The sequence below is a fragment of the Octopus bimaculoides genome, chromosome 7 (assembly GCF_046866305.1).
Source record: "Octopus bimaculoides isolate indiv1 chromosome 7, ASM4686630v1, whole genome shotgun sequence".
Classification (NCBI taxonomy): Eukaryota; Metazoa; Mollusca; class Cephalopoda; order Octopoda; family Octopodidae; genus Octopus; species Octopus bimaculoides.
The window spans coordinates 21,692,814-21,718,210 of NC_142934.1; the positions used below are offsets into that span (position 1 = coordinate 21,692,814).

The 25,397-nt window shown below is 35.9% G+C and overlaps 2 protein-coding genes across 3 annotated transcripts in view; both read right to left on the bottom strand.

Annotated features, from left to right (window-relative positions):
* Positions 1–296: 296 nt before the first annotated feature.
* Positions 297–818, bottom strand: LOC149134598 (uncharacterized). The gene has a single exon (XM_089355119.1). The coding sequence runs from the start codon at positions 816–818 to the stop codon at positions 297–299; it is 522 nt and encodes a 173-aa protein (XP_089211245.1).
* A 5,983-nt stretch (positions 819–6,801) lies between these two features.
* LOC106880878 (carbohydrate sulfotransferase 11) overlaps positions 6,802–25,397 on the bottom strand; it is a 44,479-nt gene continuing 25,883 nt past the window's right edge. The window contains exon 3 of one of the 2 annotated variants that reach the window (XM_014931034.3): positions 6,802–8,091. In XM_014931034.3, coding sequence (XP_014786520.1) covers positions 6,967–8,091 — 1,125 coding nt within the window. In that variant the 3' untranslated portion in view covers positions 6,802–6,966. Of the gene's footprint in view, positions 8,092–15,322; positions 17,490–25,397 lie in introns of those variants that run through there. The other variant, XM_014931033.3, reaches the window with a different exon arrangement.

Genomic DNA, 25,397 nt, shown 5'->3' on the forward strand with positions numbered 1-25,397 from the left:
AAAACTCGGTGTATGTTGGAGAATAAGTTTAAGGAGGACGTCAATAAAGCTACTGAGTCTGTGTGTCTCACACGAGAGACTGGCTACAATCGGTCTCATTTTGAGATCTCTCAGGTGTGGAATATTTATCAGTACAGAAGTTGATTTGTTACAGGCTTCGTTTATGGCTTCACTTTTGTGGATTTTGGGAAGTCCATAAAAGTTACTGGTTTTGTAATCAAATCTAGTCAAGTAATCTCTTTCCTTTTCTGTTAAATCTTGCTGGAACTGATGGATAATGGTAGAAAGTTTTGTCATTATCTTGGATTGACTGTAGTTGTTGATTTTTCGTTGTAGGTATTATCTTGAAGGAAGATTATGGTAGTGTTTATGCATTTTTCTGAGTCCATGATTACTACATCACTCCCTTTATCGGCTTCTTTCATAATCATATTATGATCCTCCTTAAGATCATTAATGATTTCCCATTCTTCTCGACTTGTATTTGTTATAAATTTTCGAGGTGAGAGTAAATTATAGGGATAACTGAATACCAAATCACAAAAGTTATCCAGAGTTTGATTTCTTCCTTTTGTCGGACAGTAGTTACTATTATTATGAAGTGTTGTGTGATCATTAGTTTCTTTATTCAATAGTTCTTCAGTGACTCGAAGATTTCTGCAGAATTTCTGGCTATCATTTTGTATATCATTTAAGTTCGATCTTTGTGGTCTTGGGGTGAATATCAGTCCTTTTGCGAGAATTTTGATTTGTTGGTTTGAAAGAGTTTTATGTGAAAGATTTATCACCTTCGGGATCTCACATTTGGTTGGTGCCATCGGGTGTCCTGATTTTCAAATTTAGATGCATTTTCAACAACAAATTTGCCCATATATATATATATGCACAACAGGTTTTAACGTTCTAGCTCACTTTCACTGTTTACAGCAGTGCTTGGAAAGAAAGTGTGTAGTGGGTGATCGTCGCAATGACCATGACAAAGAAAGTTGAGCAGAGAATCTGCATCAAATTTTGCCAAAAGCTTGGTGACACCTGCTCAGAGGCCTACGCAAAGTTTTCAAAGAGTTTTCCTCGTTTTCGACACAATCAAGGAGATCTTGTGCAACAGAAACCCGAGTGTCTTTTTCATCAGCTGAAAGCAGTTTTGACTCAAACTTGGCAGACACACGCCTTATGCCCAAATCTACGTTGATAATGGCCTGAACTGAACTGTAACTAATTTGCACGTTCTCTGATAACTCACAGATAGTAATTCGACGATTTCCCCTTACAGCTACTCGCATATCTGCGATGTTTTTCTCAGTTCTGCTGGCTGCGGGTCTCCCAGAACGTTCGGCAATATGGTCATTTTTTTCGGCCATCTTGGAAACGTCTGAACCACTCTACACTTGTGTGTAGCTCATACACTCCTCTCCGTATACTTTCTGCAATTTTGCATAGGCCTCTGAGCAGGTATCACCATGATAACTTACTCTGTCATGGTCAATGCGACGATCGCATACTACACACCTTCCTTTCAAGTACTACTGTAAACAGCGGAAGTGAGCTAGAACGCTAAATCTTAGGGCACATATACAGCAGAGTTCAATGTTAATCTTTGTCAAGCGGCTTTGTTCTGCATGCTTTAGCTTCGTTACTATAGCAACAGTCCGTATACTTATTGACCAGACCTCGTATATAAGCAAATGAATAATAACAGACGATGTCGGCTCATTACAGCCGCTTCTTATGCATTTTTAGCAGAAGAATGATTACATAATGTCACTTCAAAAAACTGTAATCATCTGAATCTGCAATTTGTTTTTATATATAACTAGCAGAGGCACCCGGCGTTGCTCGGGAATGAAATTGTTGCTTATATACTTGAAGAAAAAAAGGCAAAATATGCTGTATAGAAATTTGAGGACATTCTGTAGATGGACTCTCAGATGAATGATGGCTGGGCGCCTCTCATGAATGGGGAAAATTGAAGATGTGCCAAAAAGCCTCATTGGTACTTGGAAACTTTTACGAAAATTAAAATGGGGATCGTTGCCAGTGCCCCTGGACTGGCTCTTGTGCGGGTGGCACATAAAATACACCATTTCGAGCGTGGCCGTTGCCAGTACCCGCCTGACTGGCCTTCGTGCGGGTGACACGTAAAAGCACCCACTATACTCTCTGAGTGGTTCGCGTTAGGAAGGGTATCCGGCTGTAGAAACTCTGCTAAATTAGATTGGAGCCTGGTGTTGCCATCCGGTTTCACCAGTCCTCAGTCAAATCGTCCAACCCATGCTAGCATGGAAAGCGGACGTTAAACGATGATGATGATGATTAAATGAAAAAAATGATTTACGTGAATATCCTCAGAAGAGTAATTGAAATAAATGGCGATTGTGGATCCCCCCACGCACTCGCGCACGCATACACACGTGTGTCTTTGTAAATGTTTGTATACATTTATGTATGTGTGTGTTTGTAAGAGACAGAGTGTAAGTGAGAGAGAGAGGTTTGTTGTCATGTATACGTACATGCATAATATACATACATCTTTGGATGTATGCATATGACAACACAGCCCTTGACTCACTCACACTATGTATCTTACAAACACGCACGCGCGCGCATACACACGTGTGTCTTTGTAAATATGTTTGTATACATTTATGTACGTGTGTGTTTGTAAGAGACAGAGTGTGAGTGAGTCAAGGTGTGTGTGTGCGTGTGTATGTGTGTGAGACAGAGTGAGAGAGCGGTGTGTATGTAGTATTTACTCTCTCTCTCTCTCTCTCTCATACACACGAACACACAAAATAGAAAGTGAAGCTTTTTGCGGTTGTTACGTCAATACCGGAAGTTGACGTTGAGGAACCTTTTTAAAGAAGTGAATCTTAAATATAAATCAATATTATTTATTTTTAATTAAAAAAATCAAATAAAGGGCCTAAGATTTATCCGAGGTCAAATTATTCATGCATTACAAGTATGGAAGCATTTGGTGAAGTCGATTTCACGTGAAAAGCGATTACACACACATCTCTGTTTTATATATAGTATAGATTACCAAATAATTTGCAGGCGGAAAGGTGTTTTAAAGGAGAATTAGCTGCTGCTTCTAGCACATTCAACGACCTTGTACCTTCCTCGTATGTACTAATAGAATAGTATGCCATTAAAATGAATTATTTTTTACATATTATTTTTAAATTACTCTGTCGCTCTAATGAAATTACTCTGAGTTTACCAAGGGAAAACGAAAGAGATAGAGAAATAGAGAGAGAGAGAGAGAGAGAGAGAGAGAGAGAGGGAGAGAGAGAGGAGAGAGAGAGGGAGAGAGAGAGAGAGAGGGAGAGAGAGAGAGAGAGAGAGAGAGAGGAGAGAGAGAGAGAGAGAGAGAGAGATCATATCTGTCACTGTAACAGATTTTTTAGATATTTAAATTAACTGAAAATTTTCAAATTTGGTGTATTGGTGTACTTTTTCACGCTGAATCCGGGTTTGTGATTCATTTATTCCAAAAAAAAATTAGAAAAATGTTATAGGGGCATAAAGTTTAACTATTTTCTCCCCCAATCAGGAAAACAGGATTCGTGCGTAATAGTTGTCATAAAATGGAAGTAAACATTAGAAGAAGAGGTTTTAGACAAACTGAAAGCTATGCGTATACAAAGTAAGTGGGAACAATATGTGAGAAAATTAGTTCGAGTGCACATGCAGTTACTTTGTTAGTGGCTCAGAAATTGTTTTTTGCAGAGCTGCTATCCAATACAACAGTAATTATGAAAGCATATCAGATATACACAAGTGAAAATTACCTACATTCCCATAATACAAAAATTGATATCTGAAAATCCCTTCGAATTAATTTCGATATTAAATAATAAGCTTAGAATATAATCACTCTATAACAATGCCTTTTCTGGACAGCCTTACTATATGCCTTCAGGTCTACCCATAGAGACAGCCAAAAATGATTATATTCTTTCCCCAATAAAATTAGATGTGTATATCTAAAACATATAATACATTAATGATTAACTAAAAGGGAAAAAGGAAAGCAACTAAAACGAAATTACCAAAAAAAGCAGAAAGCAAGTAAGGCTGAAAGAAAAAAAAATGATAATAAAAATAAAACTTACTTAAGTGCAATAGCATATTAAAAATAACTTTATTAATTAAATATTAATGTTAAAAAACTAAATTGTAGAATATAAGCACTTTTGACCAATGCCTTTTCTGAACAACGTTACCACATGACTTCAGTACTGCCCATAGAAACACAGCCAGAAATGTTTATATTCTATCAAGTGAATTTGGAATTTTAAAGAAAATAAAGATAAAATAACGTTAATTTTTATACAAATTTATTTTCTTGCAATTATTAATAGATTATATGCATTTTTATAAGCAAAAATTATTGATCTCATAACAAGGAACAACAACTACAATATAATCATCTTGAATTTGCAACATGGCTCACCAAACGATAACAAACTGCAAGACCCCGAAACTTTCATTGACTAGGCTCACTTTAAGTCACATAGATCTTAAGTTGATGAAAATAATAATAATTGTTGCTAATTGAAATGAAAAATAAACACTTGTGTTATGTAATGAATTTAATTTAATTAACAATGGTCAATGACATATTTATTAAAGCATATGTAAATAACTTCAATGCTAATAAATTTTAAATTAGAATTAAAAGTAATATGAAATATAATCACTTAAAACTGCACCTTTTCTGAACAGCCTTACTACATGATTCAGTACTGCTCATAGAGACACAGTCACAAGTGGTTATATTTTATTGAATAATTTAGGTTGCTTAAAACATAACTTAATATGAAGTTATTTATAAAAGCAAGTAATCCCCTCAACCCACATTCCCCAAACCCTTCATTGGAAAGCTGAAAAATTGGATTATTAAACAACCTTGCTTACTTTATTTTAAAATTGTAGTATTAAGAATCCCAATATGAAAGTAGATCGATTGTCAATGAAATTATGAATGTGAAAGATTTATGAGTGTGTAATTTTTAATTTTTAATTGATATGTAAAAACAATAAAAAAAATTACTTTAATGGGACCTAAACTATGAAATTCTTCGCGGTGTCGTTGATAATTCCTTCCTTACCTCAATGATGCCGGTGACATATATTAAAAGTCTCCTTATAGAATTATATACATCAAAATGTATAGAACTATATTTCACCCACAATTTGAGAAACATACACTCATAACTTTTCGTTTTAGAACTTCATTGCATGAGATTGTTAACTGATACACAAAAACAATGGAAAAGTATTTCATTTAATGGGACCAAAACTATGAAATTCCTCGCGGTGTCGTTGATAATTTTTTTCGTTACCTCAGTGATCCCGGTGACATATATTAAAAGTCTTTTTTATAAAACCATATTCATAAAAAGTATAGAACTATACTATCACCCTCAAATTTGAGAAACAAACACTCATAACTTTTTTCTTTTAGAACTTCATTGCGTGAGAATTGAGTTCTATCATTTAAGCTTAATTAAAATATAGTTTGTTAATTATACTTGGATCCAATTTTTTGCCTTATATTTTCTTCAAGATATTTTACCTCACAACTCTTTTTATACAAATTTTTGTTGCATGGGACCAAAACTATAAAATTCTCCATGCTTGCTTTTATCATTGAAGCTAAGATAAATATATTTTGCTTTGAAAATAAAAAAGTTATTTAGATCTAAATTTGATTGGTGGCGTTACTTACTCTCCTATAATGTTGCTACAAATTTTGATGTAAACTTCTTTTTTCTACTGGACCAAATCTTAATTTTCTTATGCTAAAATGTAGCTAGGGACCAGTCTTCTTCAAAAATGTTAACAGTTTTTAATTTAGTTAAGAACTGAATTAGCGACAAGCTCTGAAAGATGCCGTGTGTGAGTAAATTGCTGCCTTAAGAATACCATAGTTGAATGATAAATGTCCGACTTGCACAGAATATAAATGATATCAAGAATTAAAATGGTTGAATAAGAGTTTTACGAGTCCAACAGCTGTTTCTGGGGGCTTGGTGGCCCAAAATAATGACTGTAGCTTGATTTCATCGTTGGATAACACCAGTCTCCGTCTTCAGGAAGAATTTTACATTTGGGGTGTTGACAGAATTCTTTCCTGAAGATGGAGATTGGTATTATCCGAAGAATTCTTTCCTGAAGACGGAGGCTGGTGTTATCCGATGATGGAATCATGTTACAATTATTATTTTGGACCACCAAACCACAATAAACACCTGCTGGACTCGTAAAATTCTTATTCAACCCCTTTAATTTCTGATATCATTTATATTCTGTGTAAGCCGGACTTTATTATATGTATACTTATGTATAGTCTTTGTATTAAATGTATTTAATATTTTTTTGTATTTCGACATGTCTAACTTGCTTGTCTTTACATTTACTCCTCTACCTGCTCAAGTTCAAATCTCTTGAGCACTACGAAGTGCATGCTATACAGAGAATACCTGTCTCTCATCTCTCTCCCCCTTTCTCTCTCTCTCCCCCTTTCTCTCTCTCTCCCCCTTTCTCTCTCTCTCTCTCTCTCTCTCTCTCTCTCTCTCTCTCTCTATATATATATATATATATATATATATATATCTATATATATATATATGCATACATACATACACACACACACACACACACACATATATATATAATTAAAAAGAGACATGATTTTAAGAAAAACACGCGTCTTCTTGAGTTAGAAGAGGACACCTTTTTCCACCTGTAAAATATCTCAAAATATCAAATGCAACTATTATTTCTCTTTGATTTTTTTGTTGTTTTTTGCTTAAGGTCGTCATTTTCGTCATGTTATTCGTTGTGGTAGAAGTGGTCGTCATAGTAATGGTAATGATAGTAGCAGTGGTGGAGCTGATGGCGGTGGTTCTGATAGCAGACGGGAATGTCTCATTGCTCTTATTGTTGCTGCTGCTATTATGGGGTACTGAAAAATCGGAAAGAAGATTTTAAAGGAGCTTTATCAAAGACGAATGAAGGAAATGGATTGTATTTAAATAGCAGGCAATCTGGCTCGAATATTTCTTTCAGTTTTAATTTTGTTTCGTCCGGGATATCCTGATAAGCTTCCCTTAAAACCATCTTTCGATTTTCAGAAAGATTCGTATCAGTATTTACAGAATGTTGATGCTTTTGCATTAAAGAAGTCAAAAATTCTTGCTTCGTAATATTTAGCCAATTTTGCGGGGAATAAGGGAAATTTATGTGAATACTTATGAGACCTTTCATTTGAAGTTTGCGCCAAGTCTTTTGTGCTGCGTTGTAAGGATCGTAGCAAGGGTTTTTCAAGTTGCTATCACTTGAAAATAAAATATGTGCAGCGTCCGTTAACTCATCCAAAACACTGGCGTTTTTCGCTTTCTGAATTAAATATTTGTGATCTGATAGACCAATGAAAGCCATCATTTTTTCGGCATCGTTCTGAAAGCTTTCGAGCTTCCCTATAAAATCGTATTTTATCAGACACGGCTTACAATGAGTATACATAGGCATAAAGTGACCGTCTGTGTTAAGTCCATTCGTGATGGTCTTCACGAAATATGTTACAAATTCGGCAAACGTGACATTATTGTAGCATTTTCTTCGAGGACGATTGTTTGCGTTTGAAATTTTCCGTAGAACCAACTGCCAACGACTGCTCCTTACAAACAACTTATCGACGTATGCAGATAACAATCGTGAATAGGGCTCACGAACGAAAATTATTTTTTTATAGTTCTTCAAAATATTTTCTATTTGTCTGACTGACATCTGGGAGAATCTTTCATTTGGTAACCCGTGGGCGTCCCCTAGTGTGATTTCGAATGGGTCTTTTAGACTGTGTTTATTGTTGCTAAAGAAATACAACAATCTTTTGAAGAAGGAGCAGCCAACCTTTTCTATGAGACAATGAATGAACTCACGGCGCGTATTGACATATATATGACTGTGAAAAATGAACTTGTTGGTATATCCGTAGTATTTACTAGTGTCGTTCTGGCATACTGCATAAATGTTTTCTTTAAGCTCTCTTTGACGGCCTGCAATATTCTGTCGCACCACCTAAAAAAAACATACTTTACAATAATAATAATGATCTTAAATTTTGGAATAGGCCAGCAATTTCGAGGGAGCGGTAAGCCGATTACATCGACCCCAGCTCTCAACTGGTTCTTATTTTAGTGACTCTAAAAGGATGAAATCAAAGTCGACTTGCTTGCAAATGCTGGTTAGGGTTATGCTTCTGTATGTGTAATCATTTTAAAATCTAAGTCAGAATAATAGAAACATTTTGGCATAGAAAATTGAAAATGTACAGTTATGAAGGTCATCCCTATACAGAATAATGAAGCCTGGAGAAAGCCAATTTTAAATTTGGACAACAGACAGGTACTTTCATACAATCCACTGTTATCTAAAATAATTTCAGAATATGTTGAAGTATATTAATACAAGTTAATTTGGATTTCATGAAAAAATATATGATGAAATGAGAAACAAAGAAATTTCGAGATTTATCTGCAGCAACAATATGTCTGCGAGGCAAGTTTCAAAAATGGGCATTTTTAAAAAAAAATTTACCATCCAGGATAGAAATCCTAAAATAGGCTACTGTTTTATTTAGGGATAAGATCGTAATGTTAGACAGAAAAGTTAGACGGGAAGTTAGGCAAAGAAAAGTTAGATGGAAAGTGAAAGCAAGAGTTAGAAAGTAAATTTAGCTAGGGCGACGAGTTAGAAATTTATCCAGGAAAATTAAATCCTACACGGAGCGATAATTTTTAACACCAATGTATTGCCGTGTAATTAAGAAATACGGTTCACGACCACGGCTTTTGTCTTCAGTCCCACTGCATGGCGGCAACTTATACAAGTGTTTTCTGTTATAGTCTCATGCTGACTAGTGTCATGTAAATGAATACGTACGCAGAAACTGTGTGGAAGCCCGTCGTGTATACGTACATACATGCATATCTATGTGTTTGTATATATATATATATATATATAGATAGATAGATAGATAGATAGATAGATAGATAGATAGATAGATAGATAGATAGATATTTATATTTATATTTATATAAGTCACTTCATGCAACAAATCTAAAAAGTACTTATCCTGTCCAATTAAAGAAAGGAAATAAGTCTTTAAACATACTTCTGTATTGTTTCCACTTTTACTTTTTACCTATAACCTATGATTTGTATGAATTTTAACCCCTTTTCAACTATATGTGTGTGTGTGTGCATATATATATATATATATATATATATATATATATATACACACACATATATAGATATATGTATATATGTATATATGTATATATATGTATGTATGTACGAATGTATATATAAATGTATGTATCTATGTACGTATATATTTTTGGGATGTATATTTCTATATATGCATGCATTCTTTTCCTTATTGAAGTTTTAGTGTTTCTTTCCTCCTTACCACTTGATCATCATCCTCTGCGCAATCATTCATCTTTCAAATCTTATAAATGTCTTGCACATTTTTACTGGCCCCAGATATCGAGATATTGAGATCGTCTGTATAGGAAATGTAGAACTGCATTTTTCTCCTTCAAAAACCCAAGTTCAGCCATATCTTAATCCAGATGGATTGCTACATAGCCTGTTATTCCAATAATGATATGTGTAAAGCTTAAAGTACATTTTATGTTCTGGACTTGCTCGATCCTCATCAATGATCCACAGATGTCTTTTTTACAGCATTGATGAGAAGAGCTGGTTCGTACATTGAAGTATATTCTTATATTTATTATTTTGGTTCCAGACAGTAATTACATGCTCATTGTGTTTCAATTGCTGTTTTTATTCTTAGGTTCCTCCCATACTTTTTGATCTGTTGCTCTCAATTCCTTCAACTTTGTTGCCACTTTTTCACTCTATTTCAGTTTGCTGCAGCAGAGTCAAATTTTATTTCGTATCTCTCTACAACCTCGCTGGTTGTTCTTGTAATTTTTCTCATTTTTATGCTGACAAACTTTACCGAAATGGTCGCTAAGCATTTTTCCTTGCTAAGGATGGCGCTTCAGCGTATTGTTACAATCCGGATTTCCTTTGATGTTAATACAAATTAAAAGCTAAAGCTGCTCTCGCAGCGTGAAAAAATATTATTTCTACGAGTTTCTTAATACTGAAATCTCCACTAGCACTGAGTAGTTTTCGTGTTTTTACATTCATTTCGTTAAGTTCTTGTACCGTCTGATTCTGAAAGACCAAACACTATAAAGTTACTGTGAGCGACAAATTTGTTGTAAGCTAAACGTTCTGATCACCATATATATTTTCTTCACTCCCTTGCTGTATTCATAGGTTATCCTCTCTTTATTAATGGCTCTATCATATCTGACATTCTCAACCCAACCAAAATACTTGTAGTTCTCGCCCAAAAGAATAGACTGTGTTATTAAACCGATTAAGTTTAGTTTCGAGGGATGCATAACAAATTTTCCTCACTTTACAACCAAAAGGCACATTTGACTTCATCAAAATTCATTGAAATGTGAAATATTGTGTAATGAGATCTATTTACTTTTTCCTGTGGCTAATACTTGGCTTACACAGCTCCAGGGTATCTACAAAGATAATATGAGAGATGATTCTGGATCAGGGAATCCCACCACCGTTTTTTTATAAACACTATGTCTTGTGAGCTGGTATTATAGCGGGAAAAAAGAGGAGCAGTACAGACAAGATATCTCCCTGCAGAATTACTTGTTACTAATGCATGGTGTCACATTAATAGTCTCCGTAGATTTCTCAAGACTCCAGCATACAAGTTTCTTTTACTTTTATCTTTAATAGCATGATAACGTCTGCTTGCCCACTTTCCTTTACCTTTCCCCTAATCATTGTATCCAGCATGTTATGCCTATATTTATAGATATTTTCATGTTACATTTCATATTATGAATGAGCATGCTCTTACGTCTTTGTTAATTCCAGTAGTTTATGATACCTACCATTTTCACTGTACTATATTATAATAAAATTTTCGAAATGATGCTTTGGATGTGGATCACAACCTCGACATTTGTTCAAATAGATTTGACATCAGTTGTTACATCATTTAGCCGTTTTACTTGCGTCTCCGTTCTTTCCCTGTACGTAACCATTATTTAAAAATCAAATATTGAGCAATTAGTTAGGTCATTGATAATGATGTTACTTGATAGGGGTATATTTTTTCTGATGTCAAAATCAGAAAGAGTCATCCTGGACAAATACTATTCTTTTACGCTTCGCAAATATCATAACCGGGTTAGAGCGCTGCTCCAATCCATTTATGCTTTTTCTTATTGCTATTTTCAGATTGCACATACAGAAACTGTGTCGTTCTGTCTTCCTGTGAATCAATTATATACCCTTCAGATATCCTCGTCAATATGAATAAGGAGTCCACTGCAGTTTACAAAGTACCACTGAATGTATGCATGTATATATTAATTATGGATGGATGTATCAATATATATATGTGCATGTAAGCATGGATGCGTGTAAGTATATAGACATGTATGTATGAATGTACGCATGCCTACAAGTATGTACGTATAAATGTTGTAGAAACGAGTGCATTTATACATGTATGCACGTATGTATGTGTATATGAATGCACACTTGCACGCATGTATATATGTATATATGTAGAGGCAATTATGCGGATAAACAAAGTAGATGTATTAACTATAATAGTTTGGATGTAAAATATAAGATATGTATATATGTATACATGCAAAACGAAAGAAAGCAAAAGTTGTGGACTTTCAGACGATGAATATTTAAGTATAAATATATAGATATTAATAGATCCATTTTCCACAGAGTACAAATGACAGAGAAAATTAAAGGGTTGGACGAAAGGTGTTATAAGTCCAACAGCTGTTTCTGAAGGCTCGGATGTCCATGATAATGTTGGTTGGTGTAGTTCATTACAATATGCGGCCGTAATGGATGCAATCAATGTTGGATAAGACGAGCCTCCGTCATCAGGGTGGAGAAGATCTTACATTTCGGACCTTAATGCAGAGAAGTTCAAAGATGGAATGATTGAATGTGGAGAGCTAAATGTATTAGAGGGGGGAGTAAGAGGGCCGGGGGATTATAGCAGTGTTAAGACAGAGAGGAGATAAAAGAGCTAGTTCAGGAAGAGGGTGGGGATAAGTAATAGGGTATTAAGGGAGGTGGTAGTAGAAGTGGAGAGTTGAGAAATGAATGCGAGGGGTAGGATAGATAGTAATTGCAGGGTGGTCAGTTGGGTTGAGTTTGTCTATAGGTGTCAAAGTTAAGGGATAGTAGCTATAGAATTATTCAAAGTTGAGATAGTGAGAAAAGGAACGGCAATTATTTGAGGGAGAGAAGGTATCTAATTACAGGGAGATTACTAAGGTATGTAGAAAGGTATGAGAGAAGATGGAGTGAAGTGAAGAGTTGGTGGTCAAGATAACAGTGGTTAATACAATAATGGATGTGGGTTGGTATTGGAGGGGGAGTACTGAGGAGTGCAGAGGTATATAAAATTGAATTGAGGGAGGTGAATAGAGAAGGAGTGAGACGTTGACAGGTAAGTATCTAATTAAGTGAGACAGACGTTGACAGGTAAGTATCTAATTAAGTGCTTTTGGTTGAAGAGGGAAAATGATTGAACGGGGAAAGAATACCACTCGTGAGGATAAGGAGACTGTGAGGGAAGTGGGATATGGTGGGTAAGAGGAATTTGCAAGGGTAATCATGAGAAGGGATAATTTAATAGAAATGGTGGTATTAATGGAGGGGGTAAGTTGCTAGGTTGGCCTTGTCGTACCTCGAGGTTAATTAAAATTAAGGCTAATTATGGTTATGGGATTACGTAGATTTAATAAAATGGGAAAATGGTGAGTAGAATCTGTGTCTACAAGAGAGTATTGCATCTGAGAATCTATTAAGTAATAGGGGTTATGTTTGCGAAGGATGGTTAGCGATTCCCTAAAATACAATTCACAAATACCGATATTTGCATTGTATAGGGGAGTCTGACTTACGATGGATCAGGATAGGGTATAAGGAACATTTTGAGATTTGAAGTTCTGTACATATGTTGCTAAGGAGGTAAATAATTTAAATTTTCGATTGTCGTTTGTACTCTGTTTAAGTTGGATCTATTAATATAAACATCTATATATTTATACTTAGATATTCATCGTCTGAAAGTCCCTACTTCTGCTTTCTCTCGTTTTGCATGTATACATATATACATATTTTGTATCTCATACCCACACTATTATAGTTAATATATCTAATTTGTTTATCAGCCTGATTGCCTCCATATCTGCTCAACTTGATCCCTCTTATAACCATTCTTTACCCTGTGGAATTGATCCCCTGTAAAGACATCGGAGTCTAAGTTAGAATCTTATGAGCACTACTGCCTTCTACACTGAGAATGTCCGGGCTATATGCATATACGTATGCATGCATACATGAAAGAATATTAGCTTTGGGACTTATTTAAGCAAGTCAAAACCAAAATGCTAAGTCTTCCTTGTTTTTAGTCAAGAATGTATTAGTAATTTCTTGATATGCTGATGCAAACTGAGTGTGCTTATATGTAGACGAATATTAGAATGTATTCACAGTGATGCAATTGATAAATATGTATAAATGTATATATATAAATATATGTATATGTACTTCAAAATGGATGCGTGGTGTTCAATCATATAATAATATAAATAATATATAAATATAAATGTATACATGCATACATATATGTACATACATATATATGGTAAATCTATTGGGTTATTTCTGAAATCTTTATCCAAAAACCTGAAAGCGTAACCTGTATTGTGTGTGTATGGAAAGATAGTTGCTTATCTGCTGCTCATTAAAAAGTGAAAGAAATTGGAATGCGATGATTTCTTAATGCACTTTACATATATATATATATATATATATATATATATAAGTTCAAAAAACAAAAAAAAACAATAACAAAAAAACAACAAAGTGAGGACGTGATACGGATAGTGTTATTGGACGCTCGGGAAAGGAAGGAGAGAGAGTATGACGTTTCGGGCGGAGCCCTTCGTCGGAAAGACAGAAAGTTCGGAGAATGGAAAAATGGAGGAAGAGGAAAATGGCACCGATGCCCACGAGGTTACATTGTGAAAGGACCGGAAGAGGAGGTGGTGGGGGAAAAGTTAGAATCTTATGAGCACTACTGCCTTCTACACTGAGAATGTAGATTAATTAATTATTTTGTTTACAAAATAATTAATTAATCTAGTGGAAATCCACAGGAGAGCAATAAAAATAGAAAATTAAGGAGTTATCTCCCCTATAATAACAAAGACGAAAGCTAACGAGATCCTAAAGACCTAATAATAGTTATGTATGTGTTTTTCCGTGTTTTGTTCGAAAGGTAACCACTCCTGAAGAAGTGCCAAATGTCTAAATCCAATGGACCAGTCACTGGATAAGTTTGGCACAGAAATGTTAACATAGAGTGGTGAATAAATCGATATATCGAATTTGAAGTCTCTGTCTCTTTTGAATATGAAAATTTAAAAGTTTAAAAACCTTATAATATATATATATATATATATATATATATATATATATATATATATATATATATATATATATATATTATATATACTTTATGCACTTAATACACAGCACTCATATAATACACAGCACTGATAAAATAAATATTCAATCTTATTTTTCCATTTTGTTCTATAATCGGAAAAGAAACATCCTCTAGACATGATACAACCTTTAGTTAAATTGCATTTATCTGCTACGTAAATAAACGTGAATATTTCACGGAATTGCACTTATGTGCATGCATTAAGGGATGGGTGATATAAAAACAAAACTTAGTTCAATTTCAAAAATGCACTTTTCACTATCAAATCCCCACCACCACCACCATCTCGAGTGTTACCACCTCCATTTCCACCACCGCCACTACTACCATCATCAACCCTCTCTTTCCCTCCTTTCTTTCCCCTCTCTCACTCCCTCTCTCTCCCCCTCTCTCTCTCTCTCTCTCACTCTCTCTCTCTCTCTTTCTCTCTGCCTTTCTTTAACTACACCATCAGCACATGTCCCCTCTGCTAAAATTATATTTTTAACTCTTCCCCTCTACCTCCAACTAACATTTTTAACCACGTGATAAATATTACGTTCCCCCTACCTCATGTCATGGATGCTTCTCTCTCTCTCTCTCACTTTTCAACTTATCCTCTTTTTTGCTCTCCTTTTTCTTCCTCCTCTCTTTCTTTTCAACTAATCATGTGAAAGCTTTACAATTACATCACCTCTACCTCGTCATGGACACTCCTCTCTCCCTCTTTTTCTCCCTTCCTCTTCTCTCTCTCTTTCTTTTCCTTCTCTCTCTTTTTCTCTCTCCTTTTTTTCCCTCTTTTTTCTCTAATCACGTGAAAGCGTTACCGAAGGTCTAAGTAACGCAATGACAAGCAGAATTATTGTAAGATTACGTGTGTGTGTATGTGTGTGTGTGTTGTGTGTGTGCGTATGTGCCATATGCACTTATGCGATCATGTGAGCGTCTATATGTATGTGGGAGGGTGTATATTTTTGTATTCATTCTAAGAACCTTAAATGTAGATCTTTTAGAATGTTCGGATTTAAAAGATAAGAGTCAGTTGCTGTGTTCTGTCTTGGAATACCCCAACATTTTCAGGTTTCTTTGATACGAATCACTTATTAGATTGGACAGTGAACACCTAATGAAATTGATCAGGAATTTTTTTCTCGTAATTTGAATTCAAATCTGAAATGCTTTTCCTTGACCAACTCATGTTTTCTAGGTACCACTTGTTTTCATATAGAAAATAAAAGTGATCATTTATTTCAGTTTGGGAATTTGTTCAATATGAATTATTTATAAATGCATGAATAAGTAACTGTCTTAATAAGTTACCGAAATTAATCGATTATGTATTTAAATTAATAAAATGAATTAATTTCTTTAAAAATGTGTTAAAGTATAAATGCAGAGTCCACTGGTGGTGTTCTGTCATGGAGACGTTGTATTATTTTTGATATTTCAAAAGTGTTCTTTCAGATAGTTTTGTGAGTGGAGGTGTGTGTATGTGTGCATGTGTGTGTGCGCGTATGTGTGTGCGCGCGTATGTGTATACGTGTGTGTGTCTGTATGTGTGTGCGTGTACATATATAATTAGTTTGTAGATTTGTGAGGATAGGTTTAAAAATGGAGATACACGTATGTATACATGTATGTATATTCACATATTCATTTAGACATCGTCAAAGTTAAAATACGTAAAGGGGCCTGTTGAGATGCGTTTATCGGGATCAAATATGATGTCCGGTTTGATCGGATAATCCCATAATTCACATTCACTGCTGAATAGTTTTGCGAGATCTTCCAAGTCTTTCTTCGGTACTGAATAATACGCTTCCAAAAATGGAAATTTCCGTGTTTTATGACAATCTGGATCACTAAAAGAATTATTGCTGTATTTCGTTAAAATTGAAAGAAACTGAGTTTTGTTAAGGGACAGTAATTCTTCTTTTGTTATTGTCAAATTAAATTTGTAACAGATAAGTCCTTTGATTTGAAGTTTGCGCCACATACGCCGCGTGAAGTTATGTATATCAAAGCATGGGTTTTTGTTAAGCTTTTTATTATTTTTTAAGCCAGATACTATATTGACAACGTCCTCGAGTTCATCTTTGATAGTTCCACTATCAATCTCATCCAAGATAGATTGGTATTCTACATGAAGCTTACTAAAAATAGTTGCTGCGTCTGTTTTGAAATTTTCAAGCTTTCCTATGAAATCATATTTCACTGAACACGGATTAGTTATGAAGTGCGTCGGCATAAAATGACTATCCATGGATTTACCTTCAGATATTTGAGACACAAGATAACGTATCAAGTCCGTTAATGTAGCGTCAGTGCCACATTTTTTTGATTTGTCTGGAGCTGAAGGTCTACTTTCCTTAATTAGTTTCCGACTAAATCCACTCCAATAGTCATAACGCGAGAAAACCTTATCGACGTAACTTGAGAATAAACGCTTGTAAGGATCGCGGACAAATAAAACGAATTTATATTCTCCCTGAACTTTTTCCAGTTGTTTTTCCGTTAACATTTTGGTAGTGTTCAATGGAAGACCGTGGGCAGCACCTAACGAATAAATAAAGGGGCTGGAAATAGATTTATGACTGCTAATGTAATACAAGAAACGCTTAAAAAACGAACAACCGCTTTTAGGGGTGAGACAGATGACAAATTTGTACTTGTGTATGACGACAGCCGAATTTAAATAAGTATTGTTTCTGTAGCCATTGTAATGGGAGAAATGTTTTGAGCACAGTCTCTGAATGTTCTCTTTTATATCGATAGGAGTCGGAGTCGATTCATCTGACACAACGAGCGACGATTTCACCTAAAAATTAAAAGCAGAAAAAAAGATATTTATATTTATAACTATCATATAAGCATATTAATAGAGGTTTGATAATGCAAGTACATATACAAATGGTGGCTCAAAAGACTTTTCATATAATATGTGTGTGTCTGCGTGTATATGTGTGCGTGCATGCACGTGTGTGCGTGCATGAGTATTTGTATATATATGTGTGTGTGTGTGTATGTGTGTGTGTGTATATATATATATGTGTGTGTGTGTGTGTGTGTGTGTGTGTGTGTGTATATGCGTGTGTGTGTGTATGTGTATATATATATATATATATATATATATATATATATATACACGCACATGGATGCGTGCGTGTGTATGTGTGCGTGTGTATGTGTATGTGTGTGTGTGTGTACATATATCCGATAACGGAAAAAAGCGCTAAAAGTGTAAATAATTTTTTGTATTTCATGTATTTAATATATAGGGTCAGCCTATAAATAATGTGGGGTTTTTCCATTGCATGAACTAAAAGTCGGGGTGGGGGAGACAGGTTAGACTACCTGCAACAACTTGCTATAAAACCAGGTAGTAATTTTACCTTGATACTTATTCTTAGTGCAAGTTTTGAATTGTACAGTTCGATTTTAACAGTTATTGTTTCAAAGTTATAATGGAAGTGACGAAGGAACATATTCAGTATATTTTGCTTTTTATGAATTCAATAAAGTACGAGGAATATCAAGGCAATATAGAGGGATCGGATAATAAGCGTAAGCAACGGAAAGTGCGGGGAATGTTAATGCAGTATATGTAGATTGGACAATAAGCGTAAGCCAATGTCAACGTTGGTTCCAGAAATTGCGGAAGATCTATAGAGCTCAGCGAGGACGTCCTGCAAACCCTAGTGGAACTAAATCCCATCGTAACTGTTGAGGAACTAGCAGGGAATCTTGGATTTGGTTATTTACCCGTTCATCGACACCTACATGCGATCGGAAAAGTCTGCAAACTGTGTCAATGTGTTCCTCACAAACTTCCCGAGTCTAATCGCACTCAGAGAGTGAATGTGTGCTCTTTTTGTTGTCACGTCATACGAATGAACCTTTTTGGGGACCGAATAGTGACTGGCAAAGGGAAATGAGTTCTCTATAAAAATGTCAAGCACCGGAGACAGTGGATAGGGAAAGGAGAAACACCGGCATCCCAGGCTGAAGATGGTTTTCAACCACTTAAGATGTTGTTATCTGTTTGGTGGGATATGAAAGGTTTCATCCACTTTGAACTTTTAAACCCAAACCAAAACAAAGGAGATCTCTGCGTAACAAAGGAGATCTCTGCGTAACAAAGGAGATCTCTGCGTAACAAAGGAGATCTCTGCGTAACAAAGGAGATCTCTGCGTAACAAAGGAGATCTCTGCGAGCAGCTTGAGCGACTTAAGTCAGCGCTAGAAGCAAAACAACTAACTTTGGTTTCAAGACGAAGGGTGTTCTTCCATCAGTATAATGCTTGGCTACATACAGCCAGTACGGATGATATTTCAAAAGCTGAAGCAGTTTGAAAGGGAAGCCCACCACATTCGCCGGACATTGCTCCATCAGATTATTATTTATTCTGCCGTCTTCAAAAACCATTTGGACAGAAAAAATATGAATTCTGTAGACGAGTTCAGAACATAACTGGAGGAGTATTTTCCGTCGCGGACAAATGAATTTTGGAAGATAGATGGAAGAGCATTGTAGAAAATGAAGGAGAGTATATTTTAGATTAAAAAAGAACTTTGTTTATCTTAATTTTGAAAAAATAAAAGAAGTATTAAAAAAACGGGAGGGGAGGGGAGGGGAGGAAGAGGGGGAGAGGAGGAGGGTGGAAGGGGATGGGAGGAGGAGGAGGAGGAGGAGGAGGAGGAGGAGGAGGAGGAGGAGGAGGAGGAACCAAACTAAAACTAGAACAACAGCGGACCATGATAAAATGATGGCAAGAAGAGCCCCTTCATGGCAAATACTGGGCTAAACTAAATGCAAAAGAAATAGACAGAGAAAAATCGCAGCAATGGTTGAGAAGCCCAGGACTCAAAGCAGAGACTGAAAGACTTTTAATTGCAGCACAAAACCAAAGCCTCCCCACCAGAAATTACCAAAAACATATAATGAAAAGGAAAATAACAAGAAACAATAAATCATATTATCTCTGGCTGCCCAGTCCTGGCTAAGAAGGAGTATAATCACAGACACGACAGAGCTGGGACCTATATACACTGGAAGCTATGCCAACACTATGGAATAACAACAGAAAAAAGATGGTATAAACACACGCCAGAAAAGGTCACAGAAAACGAGAAAGCAACCATACTCTGGGATATGCCAATACACACAGATAGAGAAATTAAGGGAAATAGACCAGATATAGTTGTCAGAGATCATAAAGGAAAAAATGCTTTCTAATTGATGTACCAGCAGTTGACAACGTTTCCCTAAAAGAAATGGAGAAACTTTCAAAATACAAAGACCTGGAAATAGAGGTAACTCGAATGTGGAATCTAAAAACAGAAACAATTCCTATCATAGTAGGCACCTTAGGTATGATAAAAAAAATATTCAGACAAATACATAACAAAAACAGCAGGACTTACAAATATATATAACATACAAAAAATTGCACTACTGGGCACTGCACACATCCTACGCAAAACACTTTCAATACAGTAACCATAAGAGCATCACAGCAAACCACAGCACATACCCAAGGCACACAAAGCTGCGCTCGGTAGCGAAGTGAAAGCACGCTATAAAAATAAAACTACTGAACAATAATAATAATAATAATAATAACAATAACAATAACAATTATAATAATAATAATAATAATAATAATAATAATAATAATAATAATAATAATAATAATAATAATAATAATAGTATAAAATAGCTCCTACTCTGCGAAACTTTTTATCTGTAAGTATGAGATCATGGAGAACCACACTGATGTTGAACAATGACAATGAATCTCTAAATGCTGGAGATGTAAGAATTTCATGTGGCATTTTCCAGGGTGACTCACTATCACCACTCCTCTACTGTCTAGCCCTAATACCGCTCTCAAAATTGCTCAATGATGCACAGTATGGTTATAAAATATTTGATAAAAATATAAATCATCTCATTTACATGGATGATTTAAAGCTCTTTGCAAAAAATTACCAACAACTCAAAGGCCTACTAGCGATTGTTAAACAATTCAGTGATGACATCAGGATGTAATTTGGCCTTGATAAATGTGCAAAAGTTACCTTTATCAAAGGAAAAATGACAAATACATCTAATGTGAACCTTGACCAGCAAAATGTCATAAAAGAGTTAGAACCAGCCGAGAGCTACAAATACCTAGGGGTAATTGAAGGGGACAATATCAAGCACTCAGTGATGAGGGAAAGGATCAGAAGAGAATGTTATCGCAGGGTGAGAGCAATACTGAAGACAGAGCTGAACGCGAGAAACAGGATCGAAGCGATCAATGCTCTAGCCATACCAGTCGTGACTTACAGTTTCAATATCGTTAACTGGTCAATTACTGAAATATGTAATGTTGACAGAAAAATACGAAAACTGTTGACAATGCATAGAATGCACCACCCTAAGGCAGATATAGAACGTCTTTATCTGCCAAGAAAAGAGGGAGGCCGAGGACTTCTACAGCTGGCATTATCAATGAAGGTAGCCACAATTGGCCTAGACACCTATCTGAAAAACTCTGAGGACTGGATGCTAAAACTTGTCTTAAAACATGAAAGCAAGAAAGCATCTTACTCAGTAACAAAACAGGCAAAGGACTATCTAAGTGAATTCCAATTGCAACAAATTCAAGAATTAGACGAACTAGAAACACCTGCAGAAAAAGCTAAGCGCTTGAAAACCCATGCAAAAATTGCTGCCTTAGATATTATGACTGAAAAATGGCATGGAAAACCTCTCAATGGCAAATACCCAAAGAGAACGAATAATGCAGATATTGACAAAGCCCTTACCCACCAATGGTTAATGGCCTCTGGCTTGAAATCAGAAACAGAGGGGTTTATCATAGCAGCCCAAGATCAATGCCTACCTACAAAGAACTACCAGGCCAACATATTAAAGAACGGCAGCTCCCCATTATGTCGTATATGCCAACAACAAAATGAGACCATCGATCATGTTGTCTCCATGTGCAATCTGCTTGCGCCTACAGAGTATCTCAACAGGCATGATAGAGCTGCACAATATATTCACTGGGTAATATGCAAAAACCTGGACTTGCCCCATGATAAAAACTGGTGGGAACACAAACCACCCCCAGTACTTGAAAATGATCACATTGCACTCCTCTGGAACTTCACCATTCAAACTGACAGAAAGATAGACGCAAATAGGCCATACATCATACTGAAAGACTTCAGACAAAAATCATGCCTCCTCATTGATATGACTGTCCCAATCGATATAAACGTATCTGTCAAGACCTACCAAAAACTGAGCAAATATAAAGATCTTGAAATAGAAATTAGCAAAATGTGGAATCTGAAGACGAAAACAATACCTATTGTCATAGGTGCCCTGGGAATGACAGCGAAACGGGCTGATTACTACCTAGCTCAGATACCAGGAAACCCCAAAATGGCTGAAGTTCAAAAGATAGTGCTCATGGGAACTGCCCATATCCTACGTAAAATATTGTCTATGTGATCTCAAATTTTAAAGCAAGCACATAATTTTCTTATGGTTTCTTAAACATTCACTTGAACAAAACTGTACAAATCCAAATATATGGTACCCTAGGCATAACACCTACATGAACTTCTAACTTGTTGTCTCTTGAGGTCTCTGGGTGAGACTTGGATCCAACTTGTACAAATGCAAAACAAAAGTCAAACATAAAATAATAATAATAATAATAATAATGAATTTGACAAATTAACATTTGGAATTTCACAAGTTAATTAAATCAGGAATTTGACAAAAAAAAAGTAAATAAGGAATTTAACAAATTAAGTAAATAAGAATTTGACAAATTAAGTAAATAAGGAATCTGACAAATTAAATACATAAGGAATCTTCTCTTTTCGTATCCTTGCGATCCGCCTTTCTCTCCTCCATGGTCCGCCCCTACCGATGATTCTCCATTCTCTGTTGTTTCAAGTCCAAATCTTTTCTCTCCTTCCTGATAGATTATATTAGCCAAGTTCTCGAACTTTTGTTCGTCATCCCCTTTGAATTTGGTGATCATTCTTATTTCTTTATTCCCCACAAGGAGCTAAACATAGAGGGGACAAACAAGGACAGATAAAGGGATTAAGTCGATTACATCGACACCAGTGTGTAACTGGTATTTAATTTATTGACCCCGAAAGGATGAAAGCAAAGTCGACCTCGGCGGAGTTTGAACTCAGAACGTAACGGCAGACGAAATACCGCTAAGCATTTCGCCCGGCGTGCTAACGATTCTGCCAGCGCGCCGCCTTTGGTGGTCATTCTTGATGGTCATTCTTGCTACCTCGTCATCGAATTTTTTATAGCTCGCTGCATCATTTGCCTTCGGCCACTTAATCTTTGGCTTCTTCACGCCTATCTCTTTTCTTGGCTGTTCCGATTCAACTGTGGAATGACCCTCGCTATGGTTTCTTTCCATGAGGTTCTGGCCACACGTCTTCTGGTTTTTCAACCCGCACTATTGAATCACTTTCTTCTGATACACATTCCCTTGGTGAATTCTCAGCCCGATTTAACTAGAAAACACCTTTCCGCAGCAGCTGAATTCCTCATCTACCTTTCCTTTACGTTTCCTTTCTCGTTGTTCATTTCCGGTCCTGGTCCATTCCTTTTTCTGTCCCTGTTTGAGGCGTCGTTCTCCCCCCCCCCCCCCGAGCTCCAGGATCATGGGGGCATGGTTCATCATGCTTACTTTTTGCAACTTTACTCCGGATCGGGCTGCAAACCCATTTGATCTTTCGTTACACTGTCATACTGTCAAGCGTCTCTACGCTTTGTCATCCTGTTTTCTGGATTGTCAGCAAGTCTTTCGCTGCAGTCAGTATCTGAGGAATTCCAACCACGTTTCGTGGTTCGCCACCTCAACAGCTCCTTTATAGGATCCAGTGGCTAAAAACATCATCAGAAGGAACCACGTCTGGTTTCAGGCCCTACTCCTCTACCGTTTTCGACGTGGCGGGACCCCACTTTCGGAGATATTTCTTCTTTCTCCTTTTCTTCTGTTCTTTGGTTTCTTCGATGCAGCGTCAACGAATGTCAGCAGGCGACTGACCATCCTGCCAAATTTCCCTTTAAATACTCGTATCTGGTTTTCAGTATTATATTTTTTTTGGTTTTCATATTATATTTTTTCTTTAATTTTCAGATTTTTGTTTGTTTGATAGTCTTGTCAAATTTAAGGTTTTTTAAACATTCCATGTCAGACCTAAGTAGCTGAATTTAGTGCTGAATACGCTGTTGCCAAGTAGGCTCTTTGTGAGAATGTTGTCGTTTTCTAATCTTTTCACCACATAGAATCATTGAGATTTTTGCGGATGCATAGTACAGGTGATTGAGATCTGTAATGTCAACATCATTAGCTGAAATTATATCCTTAAGTGCAAGGCGGATTTTACCAATTACTTTCAGGTTTTACTTAGAGTTGCGAATTTTTGGGAGAGTGTCACGTTCATTCATACTGGTTTCTTTAATTTTCATCCATTCCGTCATGATTTGATTTTTTAGATCATCTAGTACAGTTGGGTCAATTTCTGTGTGACTTTCTTCATCTATTTGATTTTCGTCTGCCTTGGGGTTTTATGGTTTGTACAGAGAGTATTCCACTTTGCTTCTCAGTTACACTGATTCTTTCTATCATTACTGCATGTTTTCCTCAGCCCAAGATCAATGCCTACCTACAAAGAACTACCAGGCCAACATATTAAAGAACGGCAGCTCCCCATTATGTCGTATATGCCAACAACAAAATGAGACCATCGATCATGTTGTCTCCATGTGCAATCTGCTTGCGCCTACAGAGTATCTCAACAGGCATGATAGAGCTGCACAATATATTCACTGGGTAATATGCAAAAACCTGGACTTGCCCCATGATAAAAACTGGTGGGAACACAAACCACCCCCAGTACTTGAAAATGATCACATTGCACTCCTCTGGAACTTCACCATTCAAACTGACAGAAAGATAGACGCAAATAGGCCATACATCATACTGAAAGACTTCAGACAAAAATCATGCCTCCTCATTGATATGACTGTCCCAATCGATATAAACGTATCTGTCAAGACCTACCAAAAACTGAGCAAATATAAAGATCTTGAAATAGAAATTAGCAAAATGTGGAATCTGAAGACGAAAACAATACCTATTGTCATAGGTGCCCTGGGAATGACAGCGAAACGGGCTGATTACTACCTAGCTCAGATACCAGGAAACCCCAAAATGGCTGAAGTTCAAAAGATAGTGCTCATGGGAACTGCCCATATCCTACGTAAAATATTGTCTATGTGATCTCAAATTTTAAAGCAAGCACATAATTTTCTTATGGTTTCTTAAACATTCACTTGAACAAAACTGTACAAATCCAAATATATGGTACCCTAGGCATAACACCTACATGAACTTCTAACTTGTTGTCTCTTGAGGTCTCTGGGTGAGACTTGGATCCAACTTGTACAAATGCAAAACAAAAGTCAAACATAAAATAATAATAATAATAATAATAATGAATTTGACAAATTAACATTTGGAATTTCACAAGTTAATTAAATCAGGAATTTGACAAAAAAAAAGTAAATAAGGAATTTAACAAATTAAGTAAATAAGAATTTGACAAATTAAGTAAATAAGGAATCTGACAAATTAAATACATAAGGAATCTTCTCTTTTCGTATCCTTGCGATCCGCCTTTC